The sequence below is a fragment of the Lepisosteus platostomus genome, chromosome 11 (genome assembly GCF_059453375.1).
Source record: "Lepisosteus platostomus isolate fLepPlt1 chromosome 11, fLepPlt1.hap1, whole genome shotgun sequence".
NCBI lineage: Eukaryota > Metazoa > Chordata > Actinopteri > Semionotiformes > Lepisosteidae > Lepisosteus > Lepisosteus platostomus.
Window position 1 is genome coordinate 2,452,035 of NC_142621.1, and position 27,547 is coordinate 2,479,581.

The 27,547-nt window shown below is 45.5% G+C and overlaps 1 protein-coding gene across 14 annotated transcripts in view; it reads left to right on the plus strand.

Moving 5' to 3' along the window:
- Nucleotides 1-27,547, plus strand: part of szt2 (SZT2 subunit of KICSTOR complex) — an 81,271-nt gene that overhangs the window by 32,827 nt on the left and 20,897 nt on the right. For 9 of the 14 annotated variants that reach the window (XM_088597831.1, XM_088597838.1, XM_088597834.1 and 6 more), the window contains 19 exons: nucleotides 280-406; nucleotides 549-669; nucleotides 1,615-1,767; nucleotides 2,158-2,260; nucleotides 2,615-2,732; nucleotides 3,697-3,808; nucleotides 6,150-6,268; nucleotides 8,291-8,455; nucleotides 9,069-9,153; nucleotides 12,116-12,166; nucleotides 14,608-14,781; nucleotides 15,977-16,171; nucleotides 16,630-16,823; nucleotides 17,063-17,229; nucleotides 17,971-18,068; nucleotides 18,401-18,533; nucleotides 19,617-19,744; nucleotides 23,049-23,155; nucleotides 24,800-24,982. In XM_088597831.1, coding sequence (XP_088453957.1) covers nucleotides 280-406; nucleotides 549-669; nucleotides 1,615-1,767; nucleotides 2,158-2,260; nucleotides 2,615-2,732; nucleotides 3,697-3,808; nucleotides 6,150-6,268; nucleotides 8,291-8,455; nucleotides 9,069-9,153; nucleotides 12,116-12,166; nucleotides 14,608-14,781; nucleotides 15,977-16,171; nucleotides 16,630-16,823; nucleotides 17,063-17,229; nucleotides 17,971-18,068; nucleotides 18,401-18,533; nucleotides 19,617-19,744; nucleotides 23,049-23,155; nucleotides 24,800-24,982 — 2,533 coding nt within the window. The remainder of the gene's footprint in view (nucleotides 1-279; nucleotides 407-548; nucleotides 670-1,614; nucleotides 1,768-2,157; nucleotides 2,261-2,614; nucleotides 2,733-3,696; nucleotides 3,809-6,149; nucleotides 6,269-8,290; nucleotides 8,456-9,068; nucleotides 9,154-12,115; nucleotides 12,167-14,607; nucleotides 14,782-15,976; nucleotides 16,172-16,629; nucleotides 16,824-17,062; nucleotides 17,230-17,970; nucleotides 18,069-18,400; nucleotides 18,534-19,616; nucleotides 19,745-23,048; nucleotides 23,156-24,799; nucleotides 24,983-27,547) is intronic. The other 5 variants (XM_088597837.1, XM_088597843.1, XM_088597845.1 and 2 more) reach the window with 1 other exon arrangement.

Consider the following 27,547-nt stretch of genomic DNA (forward strand, 5'->3'; position numbering starts at 1 on the left):
GTGCCATATGTTATGTTGCCTTCTTGGTATAAAATGTAAAACAGTGCCGAACGTGCATCGTTCAGCTCATTTTCTGAAGGCCGTATTTTAATTTTTAAAAACACAGACTTCTGTTAACACTGTTAAAAAAACGCAGCCACAGCATTCTTTCTCCATTTGTCTTCATCCAGCCATCTGCGTCCGGTTCGTGCTGGAATGTAGTGCAGTGCTCTGAATGTGATGGACTCTGTCGCTCAGCGTTTGAGCTGCGTTGTCTCCGCTGTGCCCTCTCTCCTGCAGGAGTCTCAACGTAGAGAAGGAGGGCAGTCTGGAAAAGAGGGAGAAAGAGGAGGAGGTGCCCGAATATCTACAACTGCACCAGATGATTGTGAGGAAGATAGGGGAGATCTGTCGTGTCGTCAATCAGGTAAGTCAGAAAGCGCGACCTTCTTCCAAACCCTGCCCCGGCCAAGTCCTTTCGTGTCATGGTCTCCCGGAGTTTTCCCGGAAAACTTTCTGGCGCGGTTCCCCCGGGGCCCTTTCACGGGCGCCTCCCGTCTCTCCCCCAGCGGCTGCTCCTCCAAGACCTCCACGACAGCCACGTCTGCAACACCCTGCTGGTGGCGGAGAGCGAGGAGGATATCTGGAAGAACGAGACTCTGTACAGGCAGAGGGCAGCCGCCGCAGATGGTAAGTCGACTCGCGCGTGCGTGTAGGCTCTTGTACTGCCGTGGCTGGCTGCAGCAATAGCGCTGTTCACTGTGCTCAGTACAGGAATGGGTGAACTCCAAGCAAGAGCTCGTTTCTGTGCATGGTGCTGATGGACCATCAAGGTCTTCTCTTCCCCCTCTCTCTCTCTTTCCCCCGGACCTGCATTTCCAAATCGCAGCCGCAGAACGATCACCAGGGGCGGTGTAGAAGGCGCCGTCCTTCCATAAACAGCTGATTGTTCATGACATTGGAGGTGTTAACCTCAGTGTCTAGGCTAAACTCCACTCTAGTCTTGCACAATCGGGCCTCAACGAAGCCTCCTCCCAACTCTTGGTGAAGTAGTTCCCATTTCCCCTGATCTGCTGGGGATTGTGGGCTGTTGCATGTCACCTGGGTGTGTGCTGTCTCATTGGTATTCTAACTTGAATTATTAACTAGTTGAAATAAATATATTTATTCTAAACTCCTATTACTTTTACCTAATTAGAGCGTTGTCGGTGTAGTCCTGACTGAAAAGGGGACTGATTTTCAGATGAAGCTATGAGAAATTCTTCAGAGGTTTTGAATTTCCCGGTGAAAGCAGATGCTGATTTGCCGATTCTCTCCTCCTTACCAGCTTCTCTCAGCGGCGTGTGGTAATTGTCAGGCAAACCCTTAGCAGCTTAGCAGCAGCGGAGTAGTTTTAGCAATGCTCACAGCCTAGTAATAGATTCAGAGCAATTGTGTTTTTTAATTTGCAGTACGTAAAAGGCAAATTCTTAAATTTCAGTTTCTACAGATTCATTGAATCTGATTCCAAGTGTAGGCTGGGGATAGCTGAAAAGTAATAACTGTGTATTATAAGTAGTCAGAGTTGATTCATAAAAAGAATTGGTTTATTGGTTTACCGTTCTCCTGCTCTGCATGTGTTTCCCTGCTTGGTAGATTATACAGCGGATGAGAGTTACCAGACACGGGACTACCTGGCTGCCACGATGCAGTTCATCCCCGGACACTTCGCCTGCGAGGTGGTGTGGAGCACCATTATCTACATTCATCCGCGCCTCAAGATGGGACCGAACATGGGAGTTTCCAGAGGTACGCAGTGCCGCTGTCCGGCCGGGGAGGCGGAAACGCAGGAGAGAGCCAGGCAGCAGCCGGTGGAGGTCCTGGGGAGAGGGCAGCTAGCCCAAGACATCAAGAGAAACTGAAAAATTCTTTGTTAGCACCTGTGGGCAGGGCTCGTTCACAAAGTCCCCACCCCTCTCGGGGAAACGTGATGCACTAATCTTCCTCTCTCAGAGAAATTCGTTTAGAGTTTTTAAAGGGAATTAATTTTGACGCCTTTTGCAACACTTACGCTGTCGTTGGCTCTTATTACACGGCACCGCCGGAAGAGAGCTGGCGATGGCGCAGTGCTGGAGTGTGAGTGTGCCCTGCGCACGCCTGCGTTGTGAGTGATCCGGTGTTTGTGCGGCCTCTCCACAGCCATGCAGGCCCTGCGCTCCGTGCTGAATGCCTTCTCCGTCGTCAACAGGAAGAACATGTTTGTGTACCAGGAGCGCTCCACCAAATCCGTCTTCTACCTCAGGTGTGTGTCTCACGGGGGGGCGTGCGAGCCTGACGGAATTCCGCCCTCGCTCCCACCCTCGCTCCCACCTCTCGCCTTTGCTCTTGACTCTGCCCTTGTGCGTGACCCCACCCTCACTCTTGACTCTGCCCTTGTGCGTGACCCCACCCTCCCCCTTGGCTCCGCCCTCGTGTGTGACCCCGCCCTCCCCCTTGGCTCCGCCCTCATATGTGACCCCGCCCTCACTCTTGACTCCGCCCTTGTGCGTGACCCCTGCCCCCACCCCAGGCCCTCAGTCCCGCAACCGCCCCAGTTCCCACTCGCTCCGCCCGGAGCGGCTGTCCAGGCTTACTCCCCGTGTCCTCTTCCCCGCAGGCTTTCCGAGACGCCCCAGAGCGGGAAGTTTGCAGACTTGGACGGCGCCCCGCTCCTCTGCTCCCGCTCCGTCGCTCTCTCCCGCAGCCAGGAGCCCATCTTCTCGGAGGATCTCTCGGTAACGCCGCGGGGCCGGGGGCCGGGGGCGGTTGTTTGCTGTTGGTGGTTCGCCGGTCACCTGGGCGCGTTACAGCAGCGCAGATTTCGCCCTTCCTTCCTGGAGCAGGAGTTCAGTCAGGCCCTTCGTTGGCGTTACTGGCCCAGTGCTGTCGATCACTTAAGTATCATTGAGAATGATCAGTTGATGCTTCTAATTGAAGATTAGAAACAAAGGGCTTTGAATGCCTTGGAAAACTATGCAAACTACACATTTATTTTTATTTAAGAGACATTGTGTTGTTGAATGAGATAACCTGGCTTCTTCAGGAAACCGCTGGATGAGATCCTAGCTACTTATTACCAATTGAGCTACATGTGATGATGGGAAGTCCCATAAAGGCATTCCCCTAAAAGAGAATGGAAATAATGTCCTTAAAATAACAGCCCGAACCAGAGGCATAGAGGGATTCTGAATGCTCTGAACCCATCTAGTACTGTTTTGGGCGTAAATGAATGCATGTTATACCCATTCGATTGGTTCAGTTTCTCAGGTTTTGCGGCTCACGCCTGTTGCGTTTTATGTAAATCACACCCCTTGTCTTGGTTTTTGGGAAGTCGTGAAAAAATGGATGGCAAATTCTGTTTTGTGTGCATCATCCTTAGGTTCAGAGATCTTTGCTAGTTTCCAGCACTCTGCTCATAATCCTATCGCCATCCTATCAATCCTGCTACTCATAATCCCAACTTTCGGATCGCCTTGTTTAGTATGTAACTGTTGGGCAGGCACTGCGTGAGTGTGGCACTGCTCAGCAGCTGATGGAAATGTCCTTGTTCTTCCGGTGAGCGGACAACAGTTTGGTTGCAATTCTTCAACAAGTTGCGCTCTGTGCGGGGAATCGGAGTGGAATCACAAGGCCCTGGAGCAGAGGCCTGGCTGATTCCCTTCGTTGCCTTAAGCACATGTCCCTGTCCTTCCTGCTCAGGGTTCCCGGTCCTCCCTGGAGCAGATATCCACCCGCGGCGTGGAGGGCTTGCGGCCTGTGGGGCAGATCGACAAGCACATCCTGCTGCTGGTCCATGGAGTCGGGCAGGCGGGTATGAAAGAGGGTGGGAGGGCAGACCGTCTGCTCTTGGGGGACATTGGAGTGCAAGATAAATACAGCTTTAATTTGACTACCATGTTGTTTCCGAAAACCCTTATTATTTTTTACAAATATCAATATTTCCTTTTTAAAAAAAACAAACAGATTCTTGTTGAATTGACATATAGCAAGGTACGTTAGCCAAGTATCTTACAGGTAACATACAGTGGAGATGAGGTCTAGAGTTTAGGGCTGGATCGCTTAAGATTGTGCAGCACAAAACCAAAAAGACTGGAAATTTCTGCAACCCCAGTTTACTACAGTACTGCTGAAGAACCGTAACCAAGCCTAATCACGTTCAATGAAACTCTCATTTTCATGCTGTAGTGTAAATTACCTCTGCTGTGAAGACCGGGAGAGAAGATCAATTTCTCGGACTTTGAATCAGTCAAGATTAATAGAACATTTTGACATGGGGAAAGTACAAAAATATAATAGCGTGGTTAGAGAAAGTACCACTGCAATAAAAAAAAACTGTAGGTGAGTCAATCTGCAGCATACTAATAGCCTGACGACAGTTCGTGGTAATGCAAGTTGAGAGCTAGCAATGATGGATTGAGCCGAGAAGCAAGAATAACAAATTGTATAACAGCTATGATTCATTTCTATTGTTATTTTAGCTTTGCACGTTTCAAGGTGTGTTGTCTAAAGTGGGGAGAGAACTGCTCAGGGTTTTGAGGAGGGGAAGTGATGAGGAACGACCCGAAAGCAGCGAGGGGTGTTGCGTGGCACAAGGACAGATCGCAGGGGCGGGGGCAGGGGGGGGGTGTGTGACCTGCAGGAGGGGCGCAGCTGTGGGGGAAATGTGTGTGCTGGTGTGATAAAGGTGAGAAGGAAGAGAAGATCTAGTTCTGCAGCTCCGCGTTCGTATGTCTCTATCATGAGTGAAATCTGCAGACACTAATGGCCTATCCAGCAGATTTATGTGTGGCAGCTGAAATAGACTCAGCCTGAGTTGATTCATTTAAGCGCTGTGCGCAGTGCATACTTATGTAAAACACTTACCAGTGCAGTGCTGCTTTCAGTCTCCTGGATGGCAGTGTTGCTTTGTCTATCAGCATTATTTCTTCTTTAAGCTCAAAGCTTGATTCTCATGAATGCAGTCTTTTCTCTAACGTGGTTCTGCAATTGTAAAGCCCGGGTGTCTTGGAGGGGGTGGGCGGTGGCTGGTCTGTTCTGAGACCAGAGCAGAACAGTCTCGCATATTAAAACTGTACACCGCGTCACATAAAGCTGCCTTCATCTCTACTAGGCGAGCATATTCTGAGGTCAGAAGTTTGGGTCTTGCCTGGCAAATTGCGAAGTTTCTTGCTTACATACTCGGCAAATGATTAATTTTTTCCTTCATTTTTATGCATTATTAACCATTGCTTTAATCATTCCACATTTTCTCTTAAAAGGACACCACAGAGCACATTGTCTCAGATACATGTGGGATGATTATCATTGGTGCAACTAGTGGTCTTGATGTCTTTGCAATATGTTTTTTTTTCTCTTAAGTGAGCTTTTTGGAGAAACATTAAGGGGATTTCTCCTAAGACACTTTTTTAACCAATAATTCTTTGCACGTTCGTATCCCAAATAAATGCCAGAGCACTTCACATATAAGAGGGGATGCTCTCAGTGCATCGCCGAGGTGCAGACCCTACCTGGGTGACCTGCGGCATCCGTTAGCCCCACTTGACAGCACATCAGGTGGAGATAAGATAAGATCACTTTATTAGCCATATACAGTTTCTTGCATTAGGAATTCATCTTTTCGCATACCCCAACCTGCTCTCCATGAGACATACAGACAGGGAGAGAAGCTGGGGGTCAGAGCGCAGGGTCAGCCATTGTACAGCGCCCCTGGAGCAGCTGGGGTTAAGGGCCTTGCTCAGGGGCTCAACGGAGTAGGATTCCTCTGCCGGCCTTGGGATTTGAACTGGCAACCTTCCAGCCACAGGGCGCCTTAGCCACAGTGCCACCCCTCCGCAGTGAAGTGGGAAAACTATGAGACTGATTTGGGAAAGCTGGTGCATTCAGACGCCGTTCAGCTTTTGAGGTCAATTAGGAAGGTTTTGTCCATCAGACCCTACATCTGACGTGCAGAGGGCACACCTGACCCCAACCGCTTCAGGAGCAGGGGCAGTAGAGGTTGAGGGCACATGTTCAGCCTCTGTGATTCATCTTGGCTAGCGGCACATTCTCACACCGTTGTTGTCTTCCAATGCTGTTGAAGCCACAGGCTCTTCACAAATAAGGAAAGAGCTGCTTCAGCCTCCTCTGTCCTTGCCCCGCCCCTCCTGCCACAGGCCCCGAGATCACCGACGAGCTGGTCAAGGTGCTGCGCAAGCGGCTGGACGAGGCCACCCTGGACATCATCACCGTCATGCTCATGAGGAACTGCAAGCTCACCCCCGCTGACGTGGAGGTGAGCCCGACCCCTCGGCCCCCGAGCGCGCGGCCGCTGCCCACCCACCTGCAGTCGCGTTCCCGTCCGCCGCCGAGCCTCCCGTCCAGAAACATGTCCCGCTGACCGCAGTCTGCTTGTCCTTCTGATCTGCCTCTGTGAACTGTCTTTATTCTAAGGGCTTGGGTTTATTTGGAAAGCAGCTTTCTTTTTCTATTGGTTCTCTTTATTTTCCTGATTCTCTCCTCATGATCTCCACTAGATCTCAGCATCTGGGGAGACTGGGAAATGAATAAAATTATTATTATATCAGAATTTTATACAAGGAAAATGCGTAAATGTAAGAACCTTGTATTCTTGTATAAAGGAGTAAATGGCAAAAGTGCTCAATAAGTGCAGAAGCAGATTTAAAATAACTCTCCCTTTCAGCCTGTCATTAAATCGATACAACAGGTGAGAGGAATTTCAAGTTATAAGAAGCTGCAAATGTCGTTTTTCTTTTTTTGAGAGCAGCACATTTTTAACCTTCACATATGTCAGGCCGTACCTTTTTAACTGCGGAGTCTATTGGAGCTGCTTATTATGCCAAAGCTGTTTTTCAAGCTTCCCTTGAAAAGATCACATATTGGAGTACATTCAATAAACATTTCTTCTGGTTTCGGAGCTGCACGCAAGTCTATTTTTGGGGGAGACAGAAAAAGCCTTGATATTGCATGGATAGGCATAAAAATCTGAAGTGATAGCGGAAGCTCTTAGTTTTAACTCTTGGGATTTTATTGCCAGTCTTGAGTGTTGTTAGTTGGATGAAAATGAATAATCTAGCTGTACACACATTAAAAGAAAGTCATATAGCCCACTTTTTCTACTTCAGTTTGATAATAACTTTCATAAATCATTAGATTTGAAGTTAGCAAGTCACTTGCTTAAGCATGTACACTGTGGGTTTTGAAGAAAAATCTCTTACATCACTGCGGATGGGCTGTACTTGGGGGAAAAAAAACATTACACAATAGGTAAGGCAGTCCTTAATTGACATTAATCGGGGGATTTGACTGGAAGGAGATGTGAATAATTGAATAAAGGAGATTAGAAATACATTTTGTTCTGTATCAAGCACATCAATATCCAAATTAGGTCCTGGCACTGGGATTCTATGCAAGCTAATTATAAAAATGAACGATTATATGCCCCCTATCAAAGAATATCGAGTGTCAAACGGGAACATTTCTGTTTCCTAGGTACACTGTGATGACAAAGTTAAAACAAGGCAGCAAACTTAAAAATGCATTACAAATACTTATTTACAACCAACGTACACCTGCATCGTTCACTGCTGTTTGTAGATATTTATGACTCTGCCCTGCCTGCTAAAGACAAAAGCACAGAACATTTCCCAGCAGCTAACTTACCAATACCATTAAGAAAAAAAGAGGAAGCCCTCTTATCCTACTGAGGACTAAATTGCACCATAAGACAGAAGCTTAAACAAATATGAACCCTTTTCCCCATCCACAATCGTGATTAACTAGCACAATTAAATATTTACTTTTTCCTGTTGGATACCACAAAACAGAAATGAGTGATTCTACAGACATAAAACAACAGCCCCTTCCTTAAGGCTTAGAGCTGGTCTGTTTAGTGCTCAGATTACCTAGATGTTGTGTCTTTAAAGGAGGAAAATCTCGGTTTCACCTCAGTTCCTTCTATTGCTGCTTTCGTTCCTTCTCCTCTCTCCTGCTGTATTCCCGTTTCGGTATGCTCTTTCTGCGCTGATGTAATCATTTTGGTTTAGGCCTAGCTGTAAATCCCCACAGCTGCTTGGCCTTGTTTACAGCTTCGGGGACATCGGATAAGGACGGCCATGTGGACATGTGGAGGCAGCCCAATATTTCACTTTTAAAGAATGGCGTCCTTTCCTTTAAAATGAAACCCACGCACCTGGATGCACACGAGGGCGCACGCATGTCCTGGCTGGAGTAACGGGCTGCAGTGCCCCGGGTTGCAGAAGCCTTCTGTTTCCTCATCCCTCTTGTGTGTTTCCAGTTCATTCAGCCCCCTGGCTTGCCTGCCACCGAGGTGATTGAGTTTGCCCTGCCTCCCTACTGCCTGCCTTGGCTCCCAGCTGTGGCTCACTACCTCCGGAAGAACCTGCTCATCTTCTTGCACATCCCCAAGTACACCGACAGCAACATGGTGCACCACTTCAAGGTAGGGCCAGGGTCGTGCTAGTGGCAGGGCGCAAGATGGAGAGCCGAGCTCCTTGATGGTAGTAGTGTGTTGGTGGGGTGAGCAGGGATGTCGTGTGGCAGCACACGTGCAGTATAAATGTATAAATGAAGCCCAGGAGTTCCAGCCAAAGAAGAGACTTGGATCACTTTGGGTCAACCCAGACTTTGAGCAGTTGTGCCTTTAGATCTGTAATTAAATGCAAAGCGTAATGTTAAGTGTTTCTGAGCTCTCTTAATGAACGAGAGACAATTGCAATATTGTTGTACGGTACATGCAGAAGCTGTTTTTCTCCCCAATGTTTAACAGCCAGACTTATGTCTTTTAACTCTTTATGGGCTTGTTTTTTTGTTTCTGTGTGAACAAAGTTGGAAGTGCTCATGTATTGCTGGGCACTCTTCACATCTGGGCTCCGTGCCTGGCTCAGTCGTGCAGACTTATATCGCTGCTCAATGAAAAGCTTTCCTTTCTCCTCTTTGAAGCCCAGATTCAGAGTTCTCAGACTTTTTTGTAGTGCCGGGACTTTCGTGTCCGGATAGGCCAGGAAGGGTCAGTGTCCAAATTCTTTGTTTAACAGTCAGTTCTGTTTTTCCAGCACTACTTTCACTTGAGCACTGGTTTGCCCGATTCAGATATCTACCTCTACAACAAGCCGGGGGGTCAGGGAACAGGAGGAAAAGGTAATAATATTTTTACAAACTCAGCACTGCAGTCACACCGTTTCAGTGCAAGGGAATATTATATTTTTTCAAGGCTGATTTGTATTATGACCATAACATTTCCTAAGTAACATACTCTTATTATAAATCAATACCTGAAAATATCATTAAGCAGTCTGGCCTTCTTTATGATTCTCAAACAATTTATAGGAGTTTTCTGGTCATATTTTTACGGAGTACTGAAAAATTGGCACAGGATTTATTTTTGCAGTTTATTTAAAGCAAGGAAAAAATATTTTGCTGACCAATGCAGTTTCTTATTTGTCAATTCTCTGTGCCTTGCGAAAAGGCACAAAAATAAATAAATATCAAGCTGTAGAAAACTGGGATTGTAAACATTTTTTCTTATTAGAAATAAACTTTGGAGAAAGAACGCAAGTTAGCTATGAAAGTTTTTTCCTCACCTTCAACTTGAAAATGTATCTGACTTTATTAACAAAACTTAATAAAACAGTCTGTTCTTATATGTCCTTCACCTGAAAATGATGGTGTTTAAAATGCTTACTGGCAGACAGTGGTATACCACCGAGTTCATTTTCTGCTATTTAATATAATCATATGAATTAGAATGATTTTGTTGTGGTTAATGTGTTCCGACAGAAACAAAAGCTGTTTTCATCACCATATTTGCAACTGCATTTGGATTTCTTATTTTTCGTTTCATCAGATGTGTTTTTGAGCAACAGGTGATTTATTATTTGTAAACTTGCATTTGATGATTCTGTTCCGACTAGTGTCTTTGTTAACAAACGGGGAATACAGAGTATTAAAACTGCTGGGTACTACTCTTTAATACAATGAACCCTTGTTTCACAGACTTTGCTCTACCAGACTTGGGGTTCAACTGCCAATATCTGCTAAAAGGGAAATGTTGTATGTAAAATCAGAAATATCAGACTTTACCCACAGTAACGGGGAAGTGTATAGATAATTAAACAAGGTAAAAATAAATACTACATAAGTTTAAAATTCAGAAATATCTATGGTGTTTTATAGGAGTAGGTCAGTTGGTCACCATTGCCGTTGTTTGATATTTGTATGCTTTTAGCGAATTTTATACAGCGTATTTATGACGCAATTCATAACTATGTATTTATGATAAAAAACACATAGGAGCAATTTTCAGTAACTGGGTTGATTGCAATGGTTGCAAAATTCGGTCAAAAGATCCAGAAAGCATATATATATATAGTATATCTATATTATTGTCATGCATTAGTGTGAGCTATTTTGAGCTGAAAAAAAGCCATTTGTCATTTAATGGACATTTGGCAAGAACAGGCACCCCTTCCCCTCATTAGTTGTTTAAAATGGGGGTATACTGTACAACTACACCAATGTAGTAACATAAGTGAAATCCTGCTTAAAGCTTTCAGCTGACTGAAGCATGAAAATGTATCCTATTTATCGCATGAGTTTAGCTGGGCCTGCTCAACTAGAGGAGTAGTACAACCGGCTGCCAACGTAACTGAGCCGGCGTGCAGAGTGTTCAGTCCTGTCTGCGGGACATTGCACTCAAGAGCAGTGTGAACAGATGCACCGGCAGATCCAGCTACCTGACTCCTTGCTTGCTGACATGTGCCCATGAGTGCCAGAGTGGAGCCTTCATGGTACAATAGCAGCGCTGTGCTTAGAGGGGATTGATTGTGGCGTTTCGTCCAGTTTGAGCTTGCTGTTGGAGTCACGCTAGTGATCTCTAACCCCTTGTCTGTTTGTTTAGCAGTTGAGACGCATTCCCCATGGGGTGCATCCGTGCTCAGTCAAGTGTCAGCTAAAGGCACCTGCGGTTAATTTTTTTAAATTCCATTCCCATGGGTGGCAAGGATTAAGATGTGGAAGTCTCCCAGTTCACCTGTCTTCCCAGTTAGCTGTTCTTTTGGAGTTCAGATGACTTTTTGTTGGATATGGTCAGTACCTTGTAATCTAGATTTGCTCTGTCTTTGTGTCCAATTCCTGTGAAAAGAAAAGCATGCTCTTCTTCTTTATTTCATGTTTATCTCCCAACATAGCTCTTGGTCTTGGCCATCTCTGTTTTAAAATCTTAATTTCTGAATAGATGTGCCAAGCCTTTGGAGTTAAAAGGAGTTATTATAGAAGTGACTACTGGATAGATTATTGGTGGTCAGCAGAAAGTGCCCTGTGATGGACTGACATCCCATCCAGGGTGTATCCTGCCCTGAGCCCGTTGCTTGCTGGGATAGGCTCGGGCTCCCCCTCCGCCCTGTACTGGATGAAGCGGTTAGAAAATGGAGGGAAGGACCTCACTTCACTGAAAGATTTTCAGTCTCTGTGTTTACGGTTCCAGAATCTGTAGGGCTGCTGAAAAACAAACACACCCACTTCCAGGTGAAGGGGCTACAGTTCTGTTTCTCATGGCAGTACAATCTGCCTTATGGTCGGTCTGCGTGGAGTCAGCACGGAACCGAAGACGCTCAGCCTTTGAGTCTCCAGTCCTGAATTGTGGCTGGACATGCAGTGTTGAAAGAAATCGACACATTTCGAGATGATTGTGCGTCGTTGAAAGATGGCGCAGAACACCATAAGCCTGAAGACAGCGAGAGGGGGTGGCGCCTTCTTGTGCTTGTAGAATGGTCAATGTTTTTTTTTCTGTTAAGGCGCCAGAGTGCAGAAGTGGAATGCCGAGCTCTTGCCTTGACCTCAGTGTGCCCCATAAAAGGGAAAAAATGGATAACTCTAGCTCCAGTTCAGATTGAACTGTTCTGTCTTCAAAGTAATATATTTCTGACTCTAAAGGATGTCTTCAGGCTTGGGCTGTATTTCAGATGTAGTTGTTTTTCAGTCCTTCTCATCCCTCTGTGTTTCACATAAATGTGTGACATCCATTGTTGATAACCTGCATGCAGTTGTAACTCTTTGGCACCTGGTGCTTAGCTGCCTTGTGGATGTTCTTTTGTTGACATAGGTACCATGTCGGAGCTCGTACAACATCTCTTCCCACCCTCCCAGTTCCAAGGTATCGCTTGTAATTTCCCCCTTCAGACTGACTCCCTTCCTGGGGCTTTGTGTGCCTGATTTCTTGGTTATTTTTGGTTCTTTGCTCAGCTTGTGAAGTGGGCTTCTTCCTTTCTCTTCATTTGCTTGTTTTATTATCACTATGGTTTTTATTTCAGTTCACTTATGTTGCTGTTTAAAGTCGATGAGACCCGGGAGCTGCGTTTGTTTGTATGTCTTTTTACTTTGCATGGGGTCAAGCATTTTTCAGGTGCATGCTGACCAACTGGTTTGATTTTTTTTTTTTGTAATGTAATGGGCGATTGAAGAATACAAAGCGATGAGTATAATTGTGAAAAAAACATGTTTTTAAGTTACTAGGGCAACATTTAGGAAAACTTTTAAAGATATGATGGAATTGAAGCGACTTATACACTCTTAACTCGGGAAAAAGCAGAAATTAATTCCCAGCTGAAAAAGTAAGAGACAAACTAGCCTGAAGACGATCACCTACATGTGTTTTCAGCTTGGACATAACCTCTGCTTTTTCGCTTGCAGCCTGCACACTGTTGCAGCTGCCTGCTCGAACGTCCTCACTGGGTCCCTCCGTCAACATGGTTGTCCAGCACGGTGTAGTGATACTTACCCGTGAAGACCTGGGAGCCATGTCTGTGAGGCAAAAAGGCTTGCACATCTTTTAAAATGAATTATGGTACTTAGAGCATCAATAAATAAAATAAGTATCTGCAAGGCAAAAATAATTTCTATTAAAGTCCCGTGTGAATGTTGCCCTACAACACCCTATGGTTATGTGCGCCGTGGTGTCTGTCAGCAGCTTTCCTGAAGGAGGTGCAGATGGACCTGGGCGTGGAAGGGGGTTTTGCTTACTATGTTTCTCACTGGATGACTGAGGCTATTGTCTGGAAATTGAACACCATCAGAACTTAAGCTACCCTGCCTGATGTGCACCACTGGGGCCAGTTCCCATAATCACAGAGCCCATTGCACTGGCTGACATGCTCAACAGACCTGAACAGGTTGTTGGAATAAGCCACCTAGAGAATCCAGTTATCAGGAGCTTACCTGAGGTCAGGGCCCAGTCAGCCCTTCAAGCCTTAAAGGGTTCTGACTCACAAAGCTCTTTGTAATGGGTGACGGTTTCACCAGAAAGACCCAGAGTCCACTTCGGGTTTGTGAATACACCGAAGCCTAGTCTTGCCTGATTTTGCGGCTTTGAAGAAGAACATTTCTGTTCTGACATCATGAAATACAAATGCGCCGCCTAGCAGTGTGAGGGTTTGCAGCTGTGTGGTGAAGCTGCCCTACTGATTTATTTTAGGTTATGTTGCGAGATGATCTTTTTTTAAACTTTAAGAACCCCTTCACATTTTTTATTCAGACACCGGCATTCATCATCTACCGTGCAATCCATCTGTTGGTTAACGTTGCACATTAATGCCTATAGTGGGATTTAGGCAAATAAGGGCTTTCTGATTTGTTATTAATCTATTTAACTAAAATGTCTAAGGTGGTTGCTGAAGTGTGGGATGTAGAGGTGGACAAGATTAATCTTTTCTGAAAGAACCGAGAAAAAGAACTCTTAACCTGCCAGGCTTAACTTATGTATTGAAATATTTTATCTATTTACATTGCGAGTATTTGAAGGTGTACCTGCCAAGTATTCAGTAATCCCACTGAGACAGTCTTGGCAATGGAAAAGAACAAACTGTCTTAAAAAACATTGCCCCCATGTGTAGATTTTAATGCGTTTTTTAATTGTTTTGAGATAATTGACCACAATTTTATGCTGACTGCAAATATACAGATCAGTCCTGAAGATAATATTGACTAAGTGGCTGCTGGTGTTCAGAAATGCAGTGAGTGAACATAAAAATAAAATTATCCATTTTTACCAGGTGTGCAATAGGGCTGGTATCTGTCGTTACTTAATTCTGTTTTCACTTCAATAACAGGATTGTTAAGACTTCAGGAGTTTAAAGTTAATTATTACTGGAATTAACAAAAATAAAAAGTGTAATTTTTACACTAAAGGACAATGTTTGATGTTAAATAACCTTCTGAAATAACTATTATTTTCATGTGCATTTTTAATGTAGTTTTGAAAAATGGAACTACACTGTATAACGGACTTCGATAATAATGATATAGACCTGGGAAACGCTGTGTTACAGCAGGCTGTGGAAAACAAAGGACTTTTACAGCAAGATGTCTGAAGACTATTTTTATTTTTAAATGCAAGGTCAGTTCTTCTGTGATGAGAACAGAGGAAATACATGTGGTTGCTGGTAGTGATAGCTGGATTTGAGCCATTTTCCAAGAATTCCAAGCAGTTTATATCAGAAAAAAAGACCCTAGTAGGCATTAAAAATATCACCATCACACATCCTTCCTGCGTTCTCTGATAATCCTCTCGCTGGCTCTGCCTCGCTCTCTCTCCTCTAGGGATAGCCTGTATCGCCCTGTCCTTCGTCGACGCTCAAGGCTGCCCCCTGCAGGTTTCGGCGATGGAGTGCGCCGAGCCACCCAGGGCAGACTGCGCCGCTATCCCCCTGCAGCAGGACCAGTTCGAATCCCTCACCACAGTCGGCCCGGTGGATCCGGACAGCCTGGAGAAAGGTAGAGGGATGAGCGTGCACACTGATCGCGTGTGTTGGGAGTGCAATTTACATCATATCATTTGATTGGAAAGTGAACCCATTAGAGTCAGGATCCTGATGAAAAGCATGCTAAATCACCTGAGTGTTGCCTCAGTCGCCCATTAAATACAGCAATTAGGAGCGATCATTCTGTTTCTGACATTATTTGTCCCTGCATGTATTTTTAGCAGGATGTGGTGCTAATTACAATCCATCAAACAAACACCCCGTCACCGTCACCATTCCTGACTCCGGGTGTGACTGTGTTTTTATGGTTATTATTAGGGCCCATCAATTTCCACTGTCTGCATATAGTGAGTGTTTTATCTGTGGCATGTTTTAATTAAAGGTGCATTAGTTAATGCTGTTTTTAAAATGGTTTTACCTAACAGTGATGCATAGTAGTAATCGCATGTAAAAAAAAAACCCAATTAGCTAATTTATAAAAAGGAATTTATTTTGACAAGAGGGATAAAGTGTACGGATAATAAAAATACTTTATCTAGTATTATGAAGAAAAAAACGGAATTCCTGTCCATACGGGTACAGCTTTTGGGTACAGAAGAATTGCCCAAGTAGTGCTGTTGTAGGCAGTTAGTCGTAGTTACTGTGTATAGGGTTTCATATGACATGTTCAAGGTTTGTTTTGGCCGTAAAAAGCTTTAGAAACAACAGGGTATTAGACCCATCTAAGCCGTTAATTAGTTAGTAGTTAATCAATCCAAGTATCTCACCCAGCTGTTTCTTGAAAGAAGCCAGGGTATCAAATCACCCACATGGCCAGGTGACTTGTTCCACACGCCCACAGCCCTTTGGGTAAATAAGTGCCTCCTGTTCTGGGTTTTAAATATACTTCCATGTGGTTTTCACTGGGTTGTCTTGGGTATTGCCTTCGTGGATTTTGAATACTTATGTTAGGTCCCCTCAAAGTCTTCTCTGTTCTGGATTACAGACGTTCAGTTGCTTCTGCCTGTCAGTGCAGGGCTTTCCCTTAAACCCTGTCTGCTCTTCTCAGGACCGAATCCAGGGCAATGTCTTTTCTATACCATGGCGACCAAAATTGTGTGCTGTATTCTAACTGAGGCCTTAGCAGCGTGTCACACAATGTTAAATTTGTTGTTTTCGACCACGTGTCCTAACGTGCCGTCTCCCTTTTGACTTGCTCCCCCCGGAAGGCACGCAGACGCGAGTGAGATTCGATATCTGGGAGCAGGGGAACGTCAGCCCCCTCCAGCTCACCGACAAGCTGCGGGGCGCCCTGCGCCACGCCCTCTGTGACGTCATCATGGAGTTCAGGGTGCTGCCCCACGCCCTGTGTGTGGAGCCGTTCTGCCCACTGGCAGCTCCAGGCCCCAGGGACTGCACGAACGGTGAGGGCGCTGTGTGTGGGGCTGCTTCATGCCTTACCCACGCTGTGTAACATGCAGAGGATGGAATGTCATTACCATGTGTATAATCTTTGTTTTTTTTTCCTGTGTGACTGTGAAGCATGCAAATACGATGGCACCTTTTAAAAAAAAAAACATTTTTTTTCAAATGAATTAATTGTTTGTCAAGTAAATGACCTTGTGTCCAGTTACTATACGTGCCAGGTCTGCATACTGTGTATTATATATATTTATATGTTGTATACTACACCGCTTAGTAATGCTAACAGTAGGAATGCAGGCTGGCAGGGCACAGCTTTGCGAAACTGGGTTGCTTTGCAAAATGTAATCTATACAAAAACCGAGGCTTTGAAACAGATCTCCCCAAGCTGTTGATAAAGCCTGTTGGATCCCTCTGAGCAACAGTCCAGCGCTCTCCTCTTCATGCCTGCTTCCTGCAGGCCATCTACACCAGCAGCATCCAGAGAGCAGCGCCTCACCCAGGCAGGCTGCCGGCTCTGGCAGCAGCAGGACCAGTCCCAGTCCCATTACCTTAATCCCAGCATCCAGCACCAGTCCCAGCCCTGGGACCAGCACGCCCGAGTCCACCACGCCCACCAGCAAGACTCCGCGCCGGAGCTTCTGGGAAATCCTGGTGAGTCTCCGAGACGCTCTGTTTGTGGGGCCACTTTGCTTCTCCCTTTCTATTCCCTTAGCATCCTTTTTAGGAATTTTTGGAATTCCTTAGAGCGGATGACTCATCTGGGCTGGAGTTGAGTTCTGATTTTTGCCACGCATCTCAGTTGCTTTTGATGGGGTGTGTGTGTGGGGGGGGGGGAACCCCTCGGAGCTGACAGGGCGGTGACTGGCTGTACCCCCGCCTTTGTCCCGCAGAGCAAGCCGGACCCCTCGGAGCTGGGCAGCCCCAAGACGACGGACGACATCGTGCACGAGCGAGGGGAGGACAGCCGGGCGGCGCGCCGGAGGCACAAGACGGAGAACGTGAAGCCACCCTGGAACGCGGAGAGGGCCGCCGCCGCCGAGCTGGAGCAAGCGCAGAGGCAAGCAGCCAGCTCCACGAAAATAAACACTGGGAAAGGGGCAGCAGTGGAGGGACGGCACATTTTAAGGCTGTTCTGTAGAAAAATGTGTAGGCAAAACTTCAGGATGTTCCTGTTGTTTTGAATAACTCGTTTCAGATTTTAAGGATGCTTCATGAACATGGCCCCAGACATAACGCAGGCAGCATTGTTTGTCAGAATGCAATTCTGCTCTGTAATAATATTTGCGGTAATGGCCTGTTTTTTTTTTTATTTCTGAGTTATGCAGCTGTAATGTGTCCATCAATGCTGAGAAAAATACCCTTTGGAAAATCTAAAATGCCCACAAGGCATAGTTTAAGAACATGAATACAAACCTGCTTTCTCGGTGTCTTGTTTTTCCTCTTTATGGGAATTTATCATTTTTATTGTGCGCCTTTTTCACATATTGCAGGCTGAAAACGTATTTGTTTTGACGGGGCGCGATGTCATTCTTTCTCGAGTAACATCTCGTGTTTGGAAATTGGTTGCACGGCCTGGGGCGCAGAACCGCTGAAGGCCAAGAGAAGTCACTACAACCGCTCATAAAAGCTTTTAAGACAGTTCGACCTGACCTGTGCCTTTTGTACCATCAGAGGACCCAAGTGCCCTGGCCGAGCAAAATGTAATCTTTGAGCCACAGCAGTGACTAAAAGTCCAGATGACGTTCCCACTTGGGACCACACACTGGGGATTGTCACGGATCTCCGTTTGGTCTTGCAGAAAGTACGTAACACAGCTGCAGGAGGGAGACGTGGGCACCCTGCACCCCCTGTTCCAGGACACCTGCCAGCAGTGGGTCACCTTCATGGCGAAACTAGGTAAATGCTTCACAGCCACCTGCAGAGCATCTGAGCATGAGAGCATGAGACTAGCATGACCCCAAGTTCCCCGTCTACCTGGTGTCTCTGCTTCATCAAGGTTAATTTTTTCCTGCATTTCTTCTGCAAAAGTAGGTTTAGTCTTCTTATACCACACCACAGCACTCACTGCTCTATTTCCTAGATTTATATATCTGAAGAGGGTGGATCTGCAATGCATTTTTCTTGCTTTCTGTTTTTACATGCAGAAACTAAATGGAAACTTTATGCAAGAGTGTTGTCTCTTCTGTCTGAAAGCATCTCTCGTTTTGTCCTGTTGCTCCCACTGACAGGGTGCTCTTCCATCCAGCACTGCTCAGCCGAGATCACCTCCCACTTCCTGCTGCCCTCCATCCTGACGGAGATTGTCAACCTGGTCAGCTCTTTGGCCAGTGACACTACGGTGAAGGTGTTCGAGAGAGTCAGGTGTGTCGCCCTGTCTCCTCTCTCTCAGCCGATTGCTGCACAGTGCGCCGTCCTGCGCGTGCAGCCTCCTTAAACGAAGTTCAGAAATCAAAAGGAAATATATAAAATACATCAAGATATCTTTACATGAGAATAATTACAGTATTGCGCGATGTGCTCTCTCCACTTTGCTGTTAAAGTCTCTTTCCTTCAACTATTAAACAGAAACCCATTAGGGATATCTTAGAATTCCCCCGTGGGAGTTAATGTTTCGCTTCTCTGTTAGAATTCTGTTTGCTAAGTGCTGTGCAGTCTTGGAGCAGCCGAGAGGGAGGGTGTTCAGGTCGCAGTGTCTCTGACGGCGACCAGGCGCGTTGCGCTCTGGAGCGCGCTGATATGTGCAGTTTAGTGCAGGGGATTGAGTCCTTCTGTCAGTTTCACTCTGCACAGGAGGAGGCTCAGCTCTGAGCAAGCAGAAGAGGTAATCTGGATTTGAAAACTGTAATTGGTACATCTTGAAGCACACTGAGCTGGGATAAAGGCTCCTGGGTGTCACACTTTGTGTGCTGCTTATTACAGCTCAGTGCTGCATGATGATTCATTCCTTATCATACGGGAAGCTGATGGGGGGTGGATTGGGTTTGAACTGTGTGTTTAATCTCTTCCATATACTGCATATGTGCCCTGTTAATGAGATCCTTTCTGAAGCCTGTACCACTGTGAGGCCAGTGCAGTCTGGCGACTGCAGCAAAAGAACAAGCTGACTGCTTCTTTCACATATCAGATCTCCAAAGTAACTAAGAATAACAGTAAGCGTTGCTTTTGAAGAGGGGGCACAGAACGAATGGCCTCACAGAATTTTCACATGGTAATTTGTTCAATAAATTGTAATGAAGAATTTTGCCCGAGCAAATTTGACTAAACACTGTCCTTCGAGATGTGTTTTTCCAGCTCATTACAGTTCAGGTCTTCATAGACATTAGTCTGTACGATAGGTGGTGCTGTTGTTTTCCTATTCCTGTCAGAAGTCTTTGGAGCTCGTAAAGAATGGCAGAGGTATGTCCTTCACTCACGCCAACTTCCTGTGCTGTCTTGGTTTCCCAGATGCCCCCAGGGCGTGTCCTTTGTGCCCCTGTCACTCGGCCATCAGCCCAGCACCCCTCCTGCAACAGCCAGGCACGTCATCCTCATCGGGCGCAACTTCCAGCAGTGGCACTGGAGCGCAGAGCAAGGTGGGTTCTGTCGCCAGCAGCGTGCTGCTCTACCCCGTCCGCTTCAGAAGCCCAGAGCTCAGGACCGGCAGCAGGCGGCGGCACACGCATCCTTCTGCTCATGGTCTGCGTGCTGTGCTATACTTTGCATAGTGTATACTTCATAATAATAACTCCGGTCAAAGCGCTGTGTGCAGCCCCACCTGGATGGTGCGACGGCAGCCGTGGTGCGCCAGTCCACTCCCCACACACCAGCTCTCAGTGGGGAGGAGAGCAGAGAGATGAAGCAAGTTCAGAGATTGAGATTATTACTCTACTCTTTTCAAGAAATGCCCTGGGATTTTTAATGACCACAGACACTCAGGACCTCAGTTTTACATCTCATCCAAAGGATGGCGCCTTTTTACAGTCTAGTGTCCCCGTCACTATACTGGGGCGTTAGGACCCACACAGACCACAGGGTGAGCGCCCCCTACTGGCCCCACTGACACCTCTTCCAGCAGCAACCTTAGTTTTTCCCAGGAGTCCCCCATCCAGGTCCTGACCAGGCTCGCACCTGCTGAGCTCCAGTGGGTCGCCAGTTGTGAGTTGCAGGGTGATATACTGCAGCTGCTCCTATGTTACTTATTCTCCAGTAACATACTTTTTTGCTTCGCTGAATTCGACCTGTCTGCTGCAAGCAAATCCTCTTCTCTTGTGATTTCTGTAAACTTCTTAAACCCTTTTTGTTTGCTTATTTTTAATTTTTCAGTGTATACGGATGTTGTTTTTTATTTTAATTGTGTGCTTTTCAGTATATACCAGTGGGGAGAGACTGTGTTGTTATTTTCCTGACGATTACACTTACCAATTTAGAAAAAAAGGGAAAATCATGTTATTCATTTTTAGAGAATGTGAAGTCTGAGCAAAACTGTCAGTCATTGTAATGTTAAAAAGGTGACAGTTGCATGAGATGTTTAGTTTTTGCTAGTCTTTATTTCCTCTCTGTGGCACAATACAGTATTAGCTCATTGTTTCATCCTTTCTGTGTGTTTGAAGCACAGCTGAACTCTGCTTCCATATCTGCCTTCAGCTCTCTTTGAAAAAAAATGATCCTCTCCCCTTGCAACTCTTGTGGTTATATTCAAAAGGAAAATGATGTGCACACTCAGGCAGAGAATTAAAGGACATTATAGAGTTTTTGTTTAAATCCTTAATATCTCATTATTTTAGACATCAAAACCGTTGCATAAACAAACAAGGCATGATAGGGTTTCTCTGCAAATGGTGTCCAAAAAAATACAGTTGCAAGTGTAAGAAATTCATGGAAAATATTCTTCCAGTTTTTTTAATCCAGAAATCACCATCGTCTGTTGTTGCATTCTAACAGACTTTCCAGGTTTTGCCTTATCTGTAATAAACACAAGTTTGTAAAGTGACGTTTCGGGATTGGGGCTTGCCGGGGCTGAAAAGGGAGCATTGAGTCGTGTTCAGATCAGAATACTGTGGAGCTCTAGGTGTGGGTTGGGGTCCAACAGTCTCCCATTTCAGTGACGGCTGGGCTCTGAATGGGAATCGCTGGGTGAGGTGCCCACACAAGTTGTACTGTACTTCTTGTGCTTCATACATAGAGGGCAACTGTCGGCTTTTCCAGCCGGCAGCCGGAGGGAATTGGGACAGCCGGCTGAGCAGTGCTCTTGCGAGGGTTGTTTCACTGCAAAACATCTGCTCCCCCCGTTATTCCGTTTTGACAGAGATGCATTATGTGCACAGCAGAGAGGAGATAGATGGGTGATTCAAGAAGGCTGGGGACCAGAGGTACAGTAGAGACTTTCCAACGTTAGGTTTATCTCTTAATATGACTGTTGAAACTCCAAATGTGAGATGAGATCGTTTGCATTTAATTCATGCATTTTCAGTCTGAGTGTACCTTGTGCACCAGTCATTGATAGAGCTAAGACAATCTTTTTATTATTTGAAGCCATTTTTTCGGGAGTATTTTATAAACTGTTATTTGCACATTGTATGAGAATTGTATAACACCTAGTTTGTCACAACACCATATGCTGTCAGTGAATTGAATTGTCCTTATATTATTAAGGAGATATCAGAAACACTAGATAATTCTCCAGACACTACTTATTGGTGGAACTCTAGACTTAAGAAAACAAATGATGTTATTCATAGGCTGTGACTACCAATTTACTGGAAAATTTGTAATCCAGTGTCCACCCATATAAAGGGCACCAAATCTAAACAAAGTAATTCCAGACCAATAAGTCTTACTTTTATCACTGCGGTGTTAGGGATGCAAAACTTGACAGTCATCTGTATGTGATTCTACGGGACAGACAGCATGGTTTTAAAAATGTAGGATTCTCATTGCATATCTTCTAGGAATTCAGATCTTTCAGCAAGTAACATCAATAATGGATACAAACAGAGTGTATGATATGGTGTTTTTAGATTTTCAAAAGCCTTTTGATAAAGTTACTTATAAAAGATAAATGCACAAATTGCAGCTAGTAGAAATTCAAGAAAATACACGTGTTTGACTTGAGAACTGCTGAGTGGACAGAAAATGGAGTGTATAGATCAAGGGATTGATTAGTGAAGTACCACAGGGGACTGTATGAGGACCACTGCTGCTCTTAATGTGCCTTCTTGATCTAGATTTTGGTATAGTTAGTAAACTAGTAACGTTTACAGATACTAAGATAAGATGATCTGCGAGCACTGTTGAAACTGCAAAAACTCCAGAATGACAGATTTTAAGATTTTGAAAAAAATGGAAACGAAGGGGAAATGCCTTTATGATTCTGGCCTAATGTTGTGTGAAAGACCTGAATCCTGCATAAAGGCAGTGGACGTCTCAGAACTGCTGCTGATTGGTCTGCAGTGTCTTCGGACTGCTGCACGTTTTTTAAAGTAGTGCAGTTCTGTTAAAGAAACTATCAAATAAAACCATGAAGATTGAGGGGGTGATGTGCCATCAAGCCCTAACTTTGGCAAAAGACAAGAAGGGCGTCCAGTCTTAACCCCTGTAACTTTATAAAAAGTAAAATAAAGTGGTGATGTAGTGCAGAAATGCTTCCTTAAAAGGTATTCCTTGCCGTACAACAACATTTACAGGCAGTCATGATTATAACCTGCAGTTCTGCATTTCTGTCTCTTCTGTCTACTAGTTTCTAGTATTTTGATTGATTTTACATCATTATAACATTACTTATGGGAACATGCCTATTTAGAAGGATGCATTGCACTGAACTGGTAATTCGAGGAAGAGCACGCATTATGAAGAGTACGAGCTGTCTTCTGCCCTCTGACTGCTGTCTCTCTCCTCCAGCTCCCAGAGGATTCCAGAGGTTTGAGGCTGTGGAGCAGAGTGAGCTGTCCGGGAAAGTACCCGCCCCTCGGCAGAAATTCCTGATCATCCACATCCAAGACAAGAAGGTGAGCACAGGAAGCTGATAGGGGGCACGGTGGCTTTGCGGCTGTGTTTCTTTGCTGCTGATTTCTGAAGGTTAAAATCCATTTCACAGCTGGCTGAATGACGAGAGGAAGTTTAACAGTTTTTAGGTTCTTTTTAGGTTGAAAATATATAAGATTGAGTCCAACTGAATGGGTGGTTTGAGCAATGGGACAGGTTTTAGCTGTTTGGGGGGATTTTATTATTCATCTGTTTTTATTGAGCCCAGTCTTTCTTGTGAGTTTATGATGGGAATAAACTGGAATGTGCAGCTGGAATGTTTGGGACCAGAACCAGGAATACAAACACCTAACACTGCCAGATTTATCCAGTCTAAAATGAACAGTTTTCACAGTGGTACCAGCTGTTAGAGTTATAGGAGAAACTAACTTGGGATGGTTAACTGAAACTAATTTCGTTTTGATTTTTGAACGTATTTTTCAAATCTTCCAGACATAATCACTCCACGCTAGTTTCAAGGGCCCAAGGATCAGATTCAGTGAAATAACAGAGGTTATGTTCGTCCACTGAATTTTATACTGTTGGGGAGCCACGATTTAGAAAAAGTGGCGTCTTTTGGTTTGGACAGAACGAAGGACACGGTTTTTATTCCTGCCCGAGCTGTCCGAGCCCAGCCACTGGCCACAGCTGTCTGAACTGGGTGGGCTCGGGTTGACTTGACAATAGTCAATTCCAAATTCCTGGTGTATAAAACAGAAAGTTGGTTACCTCCAACTTTATTAAGAAAATGGGACTGACAGTGGGGAAACGAGGAGACCAGCTCCAGGATTTTTTGTCTGCAGGTCTGGGGGCCATTTTTAGGGAACTGCTGATGACCATGTAAGAAACATGTTTCCCTTTCTCTGCCTCCTCAGGTCTGCAGCTCTCAGGAGCCGGGGATGAATTAAGAGATAATAATTATAGTTTTGTATTCTCGGCAACCTCCCTGCATTTTGTTAGCAGCACGGTATGGAAAAATAACGAGTGGTTATAAAACAGAATCCATTTATAGTCACTTGCAATCCATGAAGCGGCAAGATTTACAGCTCCTCGCAATCAGAGCCCAGGCTGAAGTGCACCTCATTTCCAGCTCGTTCCCGGCTGGGATCAGATTTGAAAAATGAAATCATTGTGGCAGAAATGAAAATAGAGGATGCTGGCTGAGGCGTAATTTGGTATATTTAAAAATCCTTAGATTGCAAAAGCATGTGAAGTGCCTTTCCACGCTCACGATGACTCATTTTACCTAAGCCACCCTGTGCTCATTTAGATGCCAGAAAGTAATGATGCTTGAACTGCAAAAAATAAAAAGAACATGCATTATAATGCTTCATAAAGGGGGTGATGTGCTTGCTTTAGTCACAGTGTCATGTATATAACCGTAAATCTGTCTTGAATGTTTTTAGCAGCTCGGCTCAAGAAATTCCCTGTGTGCATTTGGGTGACACTTGACTTGACGTCTTGCCTGTGTTCTGAATATCGGAGAAAAAATGGTGTTGCAGGTCTTGAAAGAAACCACTTAAGGAGAACAGTGTGCCTGCAAACTCTCTCGTCTCGTCTTGATCAAAACCGTCGCCCGAAACGCGTGTCGAGAGTTTCAAGGGCTGTCGGCGCTCTGTCCCGTGCAGGTGACCCTCTACACCTATAACTGGCCGGCTGACCTCGGAGCCTCCCTGGGCCGCAGCCTGACCCGCCTGGTGCACTGGCAGAACGCGCGCTCCCACGTGGTGCACTGCCTGCTCAGCCAGAAGATGGGCCTCTTTCACCACTACTGCTTCGCCGACAGCCCCGCCCACGACGACCTCAAACAGGTGAGCCCTGACCCCTGACCCCTGACCCAGCCCTCCCTGCGCCTCCGCGGCCCAAAACCCAGGGCCTTTGTTTCTGCTTCTTGGTCCGGGTTAGGAAAAAAATAACACGACTTGAGCCATTTTCCTACTAGCTCTCGCAGAATATGGAAATATTCAATCCTAAACGTATTATTTCTTACCTTAAATTTCCATTGCTTTCGTTTCCTGAATCATTTGTTTACCGTTAAGTTATTCATGACTGAATTGCTGCTTTATTGTGGACTCGATATTTTGAGAGCAGTTGCGGTGTATTAAAATCAAAAGCATGAAGTATTAGCCTAATTACTACTAATTTACTCATTTTTCTTTTGCCGATTACTTTTTTCCCTAAAGTTTTATCTTACATTCGTGCCCATTTATACAACTGTGGGTATTCTGCTGGGTAACATGGGTGCAGTAACTTGTCCAGTGGTACAACAGCATTGTCCCCCCTGGGATTCGAACCTGTGACTTTCCATTTATGAGCACAGAAGCCCAGGTAGAGCTGTCTTCCTCCACACTTCCCATGAGCACTGTGGAGCAGGGCCCTGCACTCCAGACTGAAGGGTCCCGTGTTCATATCCAGGGTCTTACAAGCCCACTCAGCTTGCTCAGGTAAAATACAGTGTAAAATTGGTCTGCAGTTCATCATTGAATAGGATTAGAAATAAAAACAAAAATGATGAGTTGTAAAAGGCAATCCACCTGACTGCGTAAACAAGCGTGAAGGGTTTTAAGTGGGGAGCTGTGTCAGCGTGTGTTCGTATTCAAAGCAACAAGCAGAGCTTGACAAAAATAAAATAATTGGCAGCATTTTCCTAGTTAGTGTTGTAAAAATCTAAAACACATATTAAGTTTGTGATGTTTGATTAGGGTGAAATGAGGCGGTTTCAGCCCTTCGTTAGAGAAGGTTCCTTCTGTAGAGTTAGACTTCCTCAGACTGCACCACCCCTGGGCTGTAATGAATAGCTGGCGTCCTCCTGTAGTGGGAACAGCTGGGAACTAATTTGCATTCTGCATTTTCCCCCATTAGGTGACGGCAGTGTTTTTGAGTCAGAGCACTTTTGCAAAGGCCCTTTAACAAGGCTGTTTGGACTAATCCTTTGTGGTTAAACAGCTGGGAATCACTTCAGAGAATTTTGCATATATAAATCCTGTTAAGAGACTTGCCTCCCGCGGCCATGATTTTTTCATCAAGAAAAGATTTCAGTCTGGAGCCTCTGAGAAATCTTTAAGGAGCTGAACTTAAAATGCCAAGTTGCAATAAGGTCAGATACTGTCTCCTGACTAAGATGTCATTGCTTCAGTCTTTCATCCTGAAATAGAAGTTATTAAACGTGGTTTTGCATCCACTTAGACTTGAAAACCGTGGAAAAAAGTGAGTTGTTGTCAAGCCCTGTTGTTAATTTAAAAATCAAAATGTGGCTCCTTGGGCAAATCGACCCTTTCAACAGTTTTTTTTTTTACCCTGAACTTTGAAGTAACTCCTACAGGGGCCTCAGCAACTGTACTGCAACTGCAGCGCAGTGCGATTTGAGAAATAAAAAGATCTGAGCATGCAAGTTCGAACTCGAGGTACCAAAGCCAGAGAACTCCTGCGAAGGTTTTTGAAAAGCCCAGGGCACCTGCCATACCATGCCAGGATATCATATGGTGCGTAAACTCGAGTATTAACTAGGTGGTACTAAAAGCTCTTGTGTAAAGAGAAAAATCTAGCCGGAAGCCATCCAGATGTTTCTGTTTACAGAACAATATGTACAGTAGGTGGGAGACAATGATAACAGTAAAAACAGTTTCCGTTTGATCAGAATGCCTCAGTGCTTTACTTTGCTGGTGCGCTCATGCACGGGGGCTTTTTATCCTCTCGTGATCTCCGTGGTCGCGGACGTGCAAGGGCCAGAAACGAGGGGCGAAGATGAGACGCCCCCCCCCCCCCCCCCTTCGCCAGATGAGGCGAGACGGGCCACGCCGTGGCCTCCTGGGAGATCCGAAAGGCCACCGCGTCCCGGTGCGCTCCACATCCACAGGAACAGATGGCGTGTCTACCGAAGTGTGTCAGATTAGAGGCAGGCGGTGTCATATTGGAAGAAAGCGGAGGGAGAAGAGCCGCTCTCTAGGGAGCAGCGAGAGGGCAGCGGCCTGCGGCTCACCCGGTGGCGAGAGTGTCTGTGTGGGGGGGCTGACTCTCCCCAGGGGTCCTCCGACGCTCCGCGATGAAGCGCTGGTGACAGGCAGCTGTTGAGCGCCTCTGGGACCTGTTAGAAACACCGGCTTACCGACCAGCGCCGGAAAAACCGCCACGTGACGGCGCTGAATGCCCCGCTGTTCGTGTTTTCAGATCCTGCCGGGCAGCGGTTTTTTATTTTTGCTCTGGTTTTCGATGTCTTGTCTGCTCTTAAAGCGATAGTTTGCAACTCCTGGCTCCTCTTGACCCTGTCTTGTTAATTCAGATCAAGCCGTGTGTGTTGGCAGTTATTTTAGTTATTTGACATTATTTACCTGGCCCGTTGCTGGTTATCTATAAAATTCTGTTTGATTGAGGAGGCA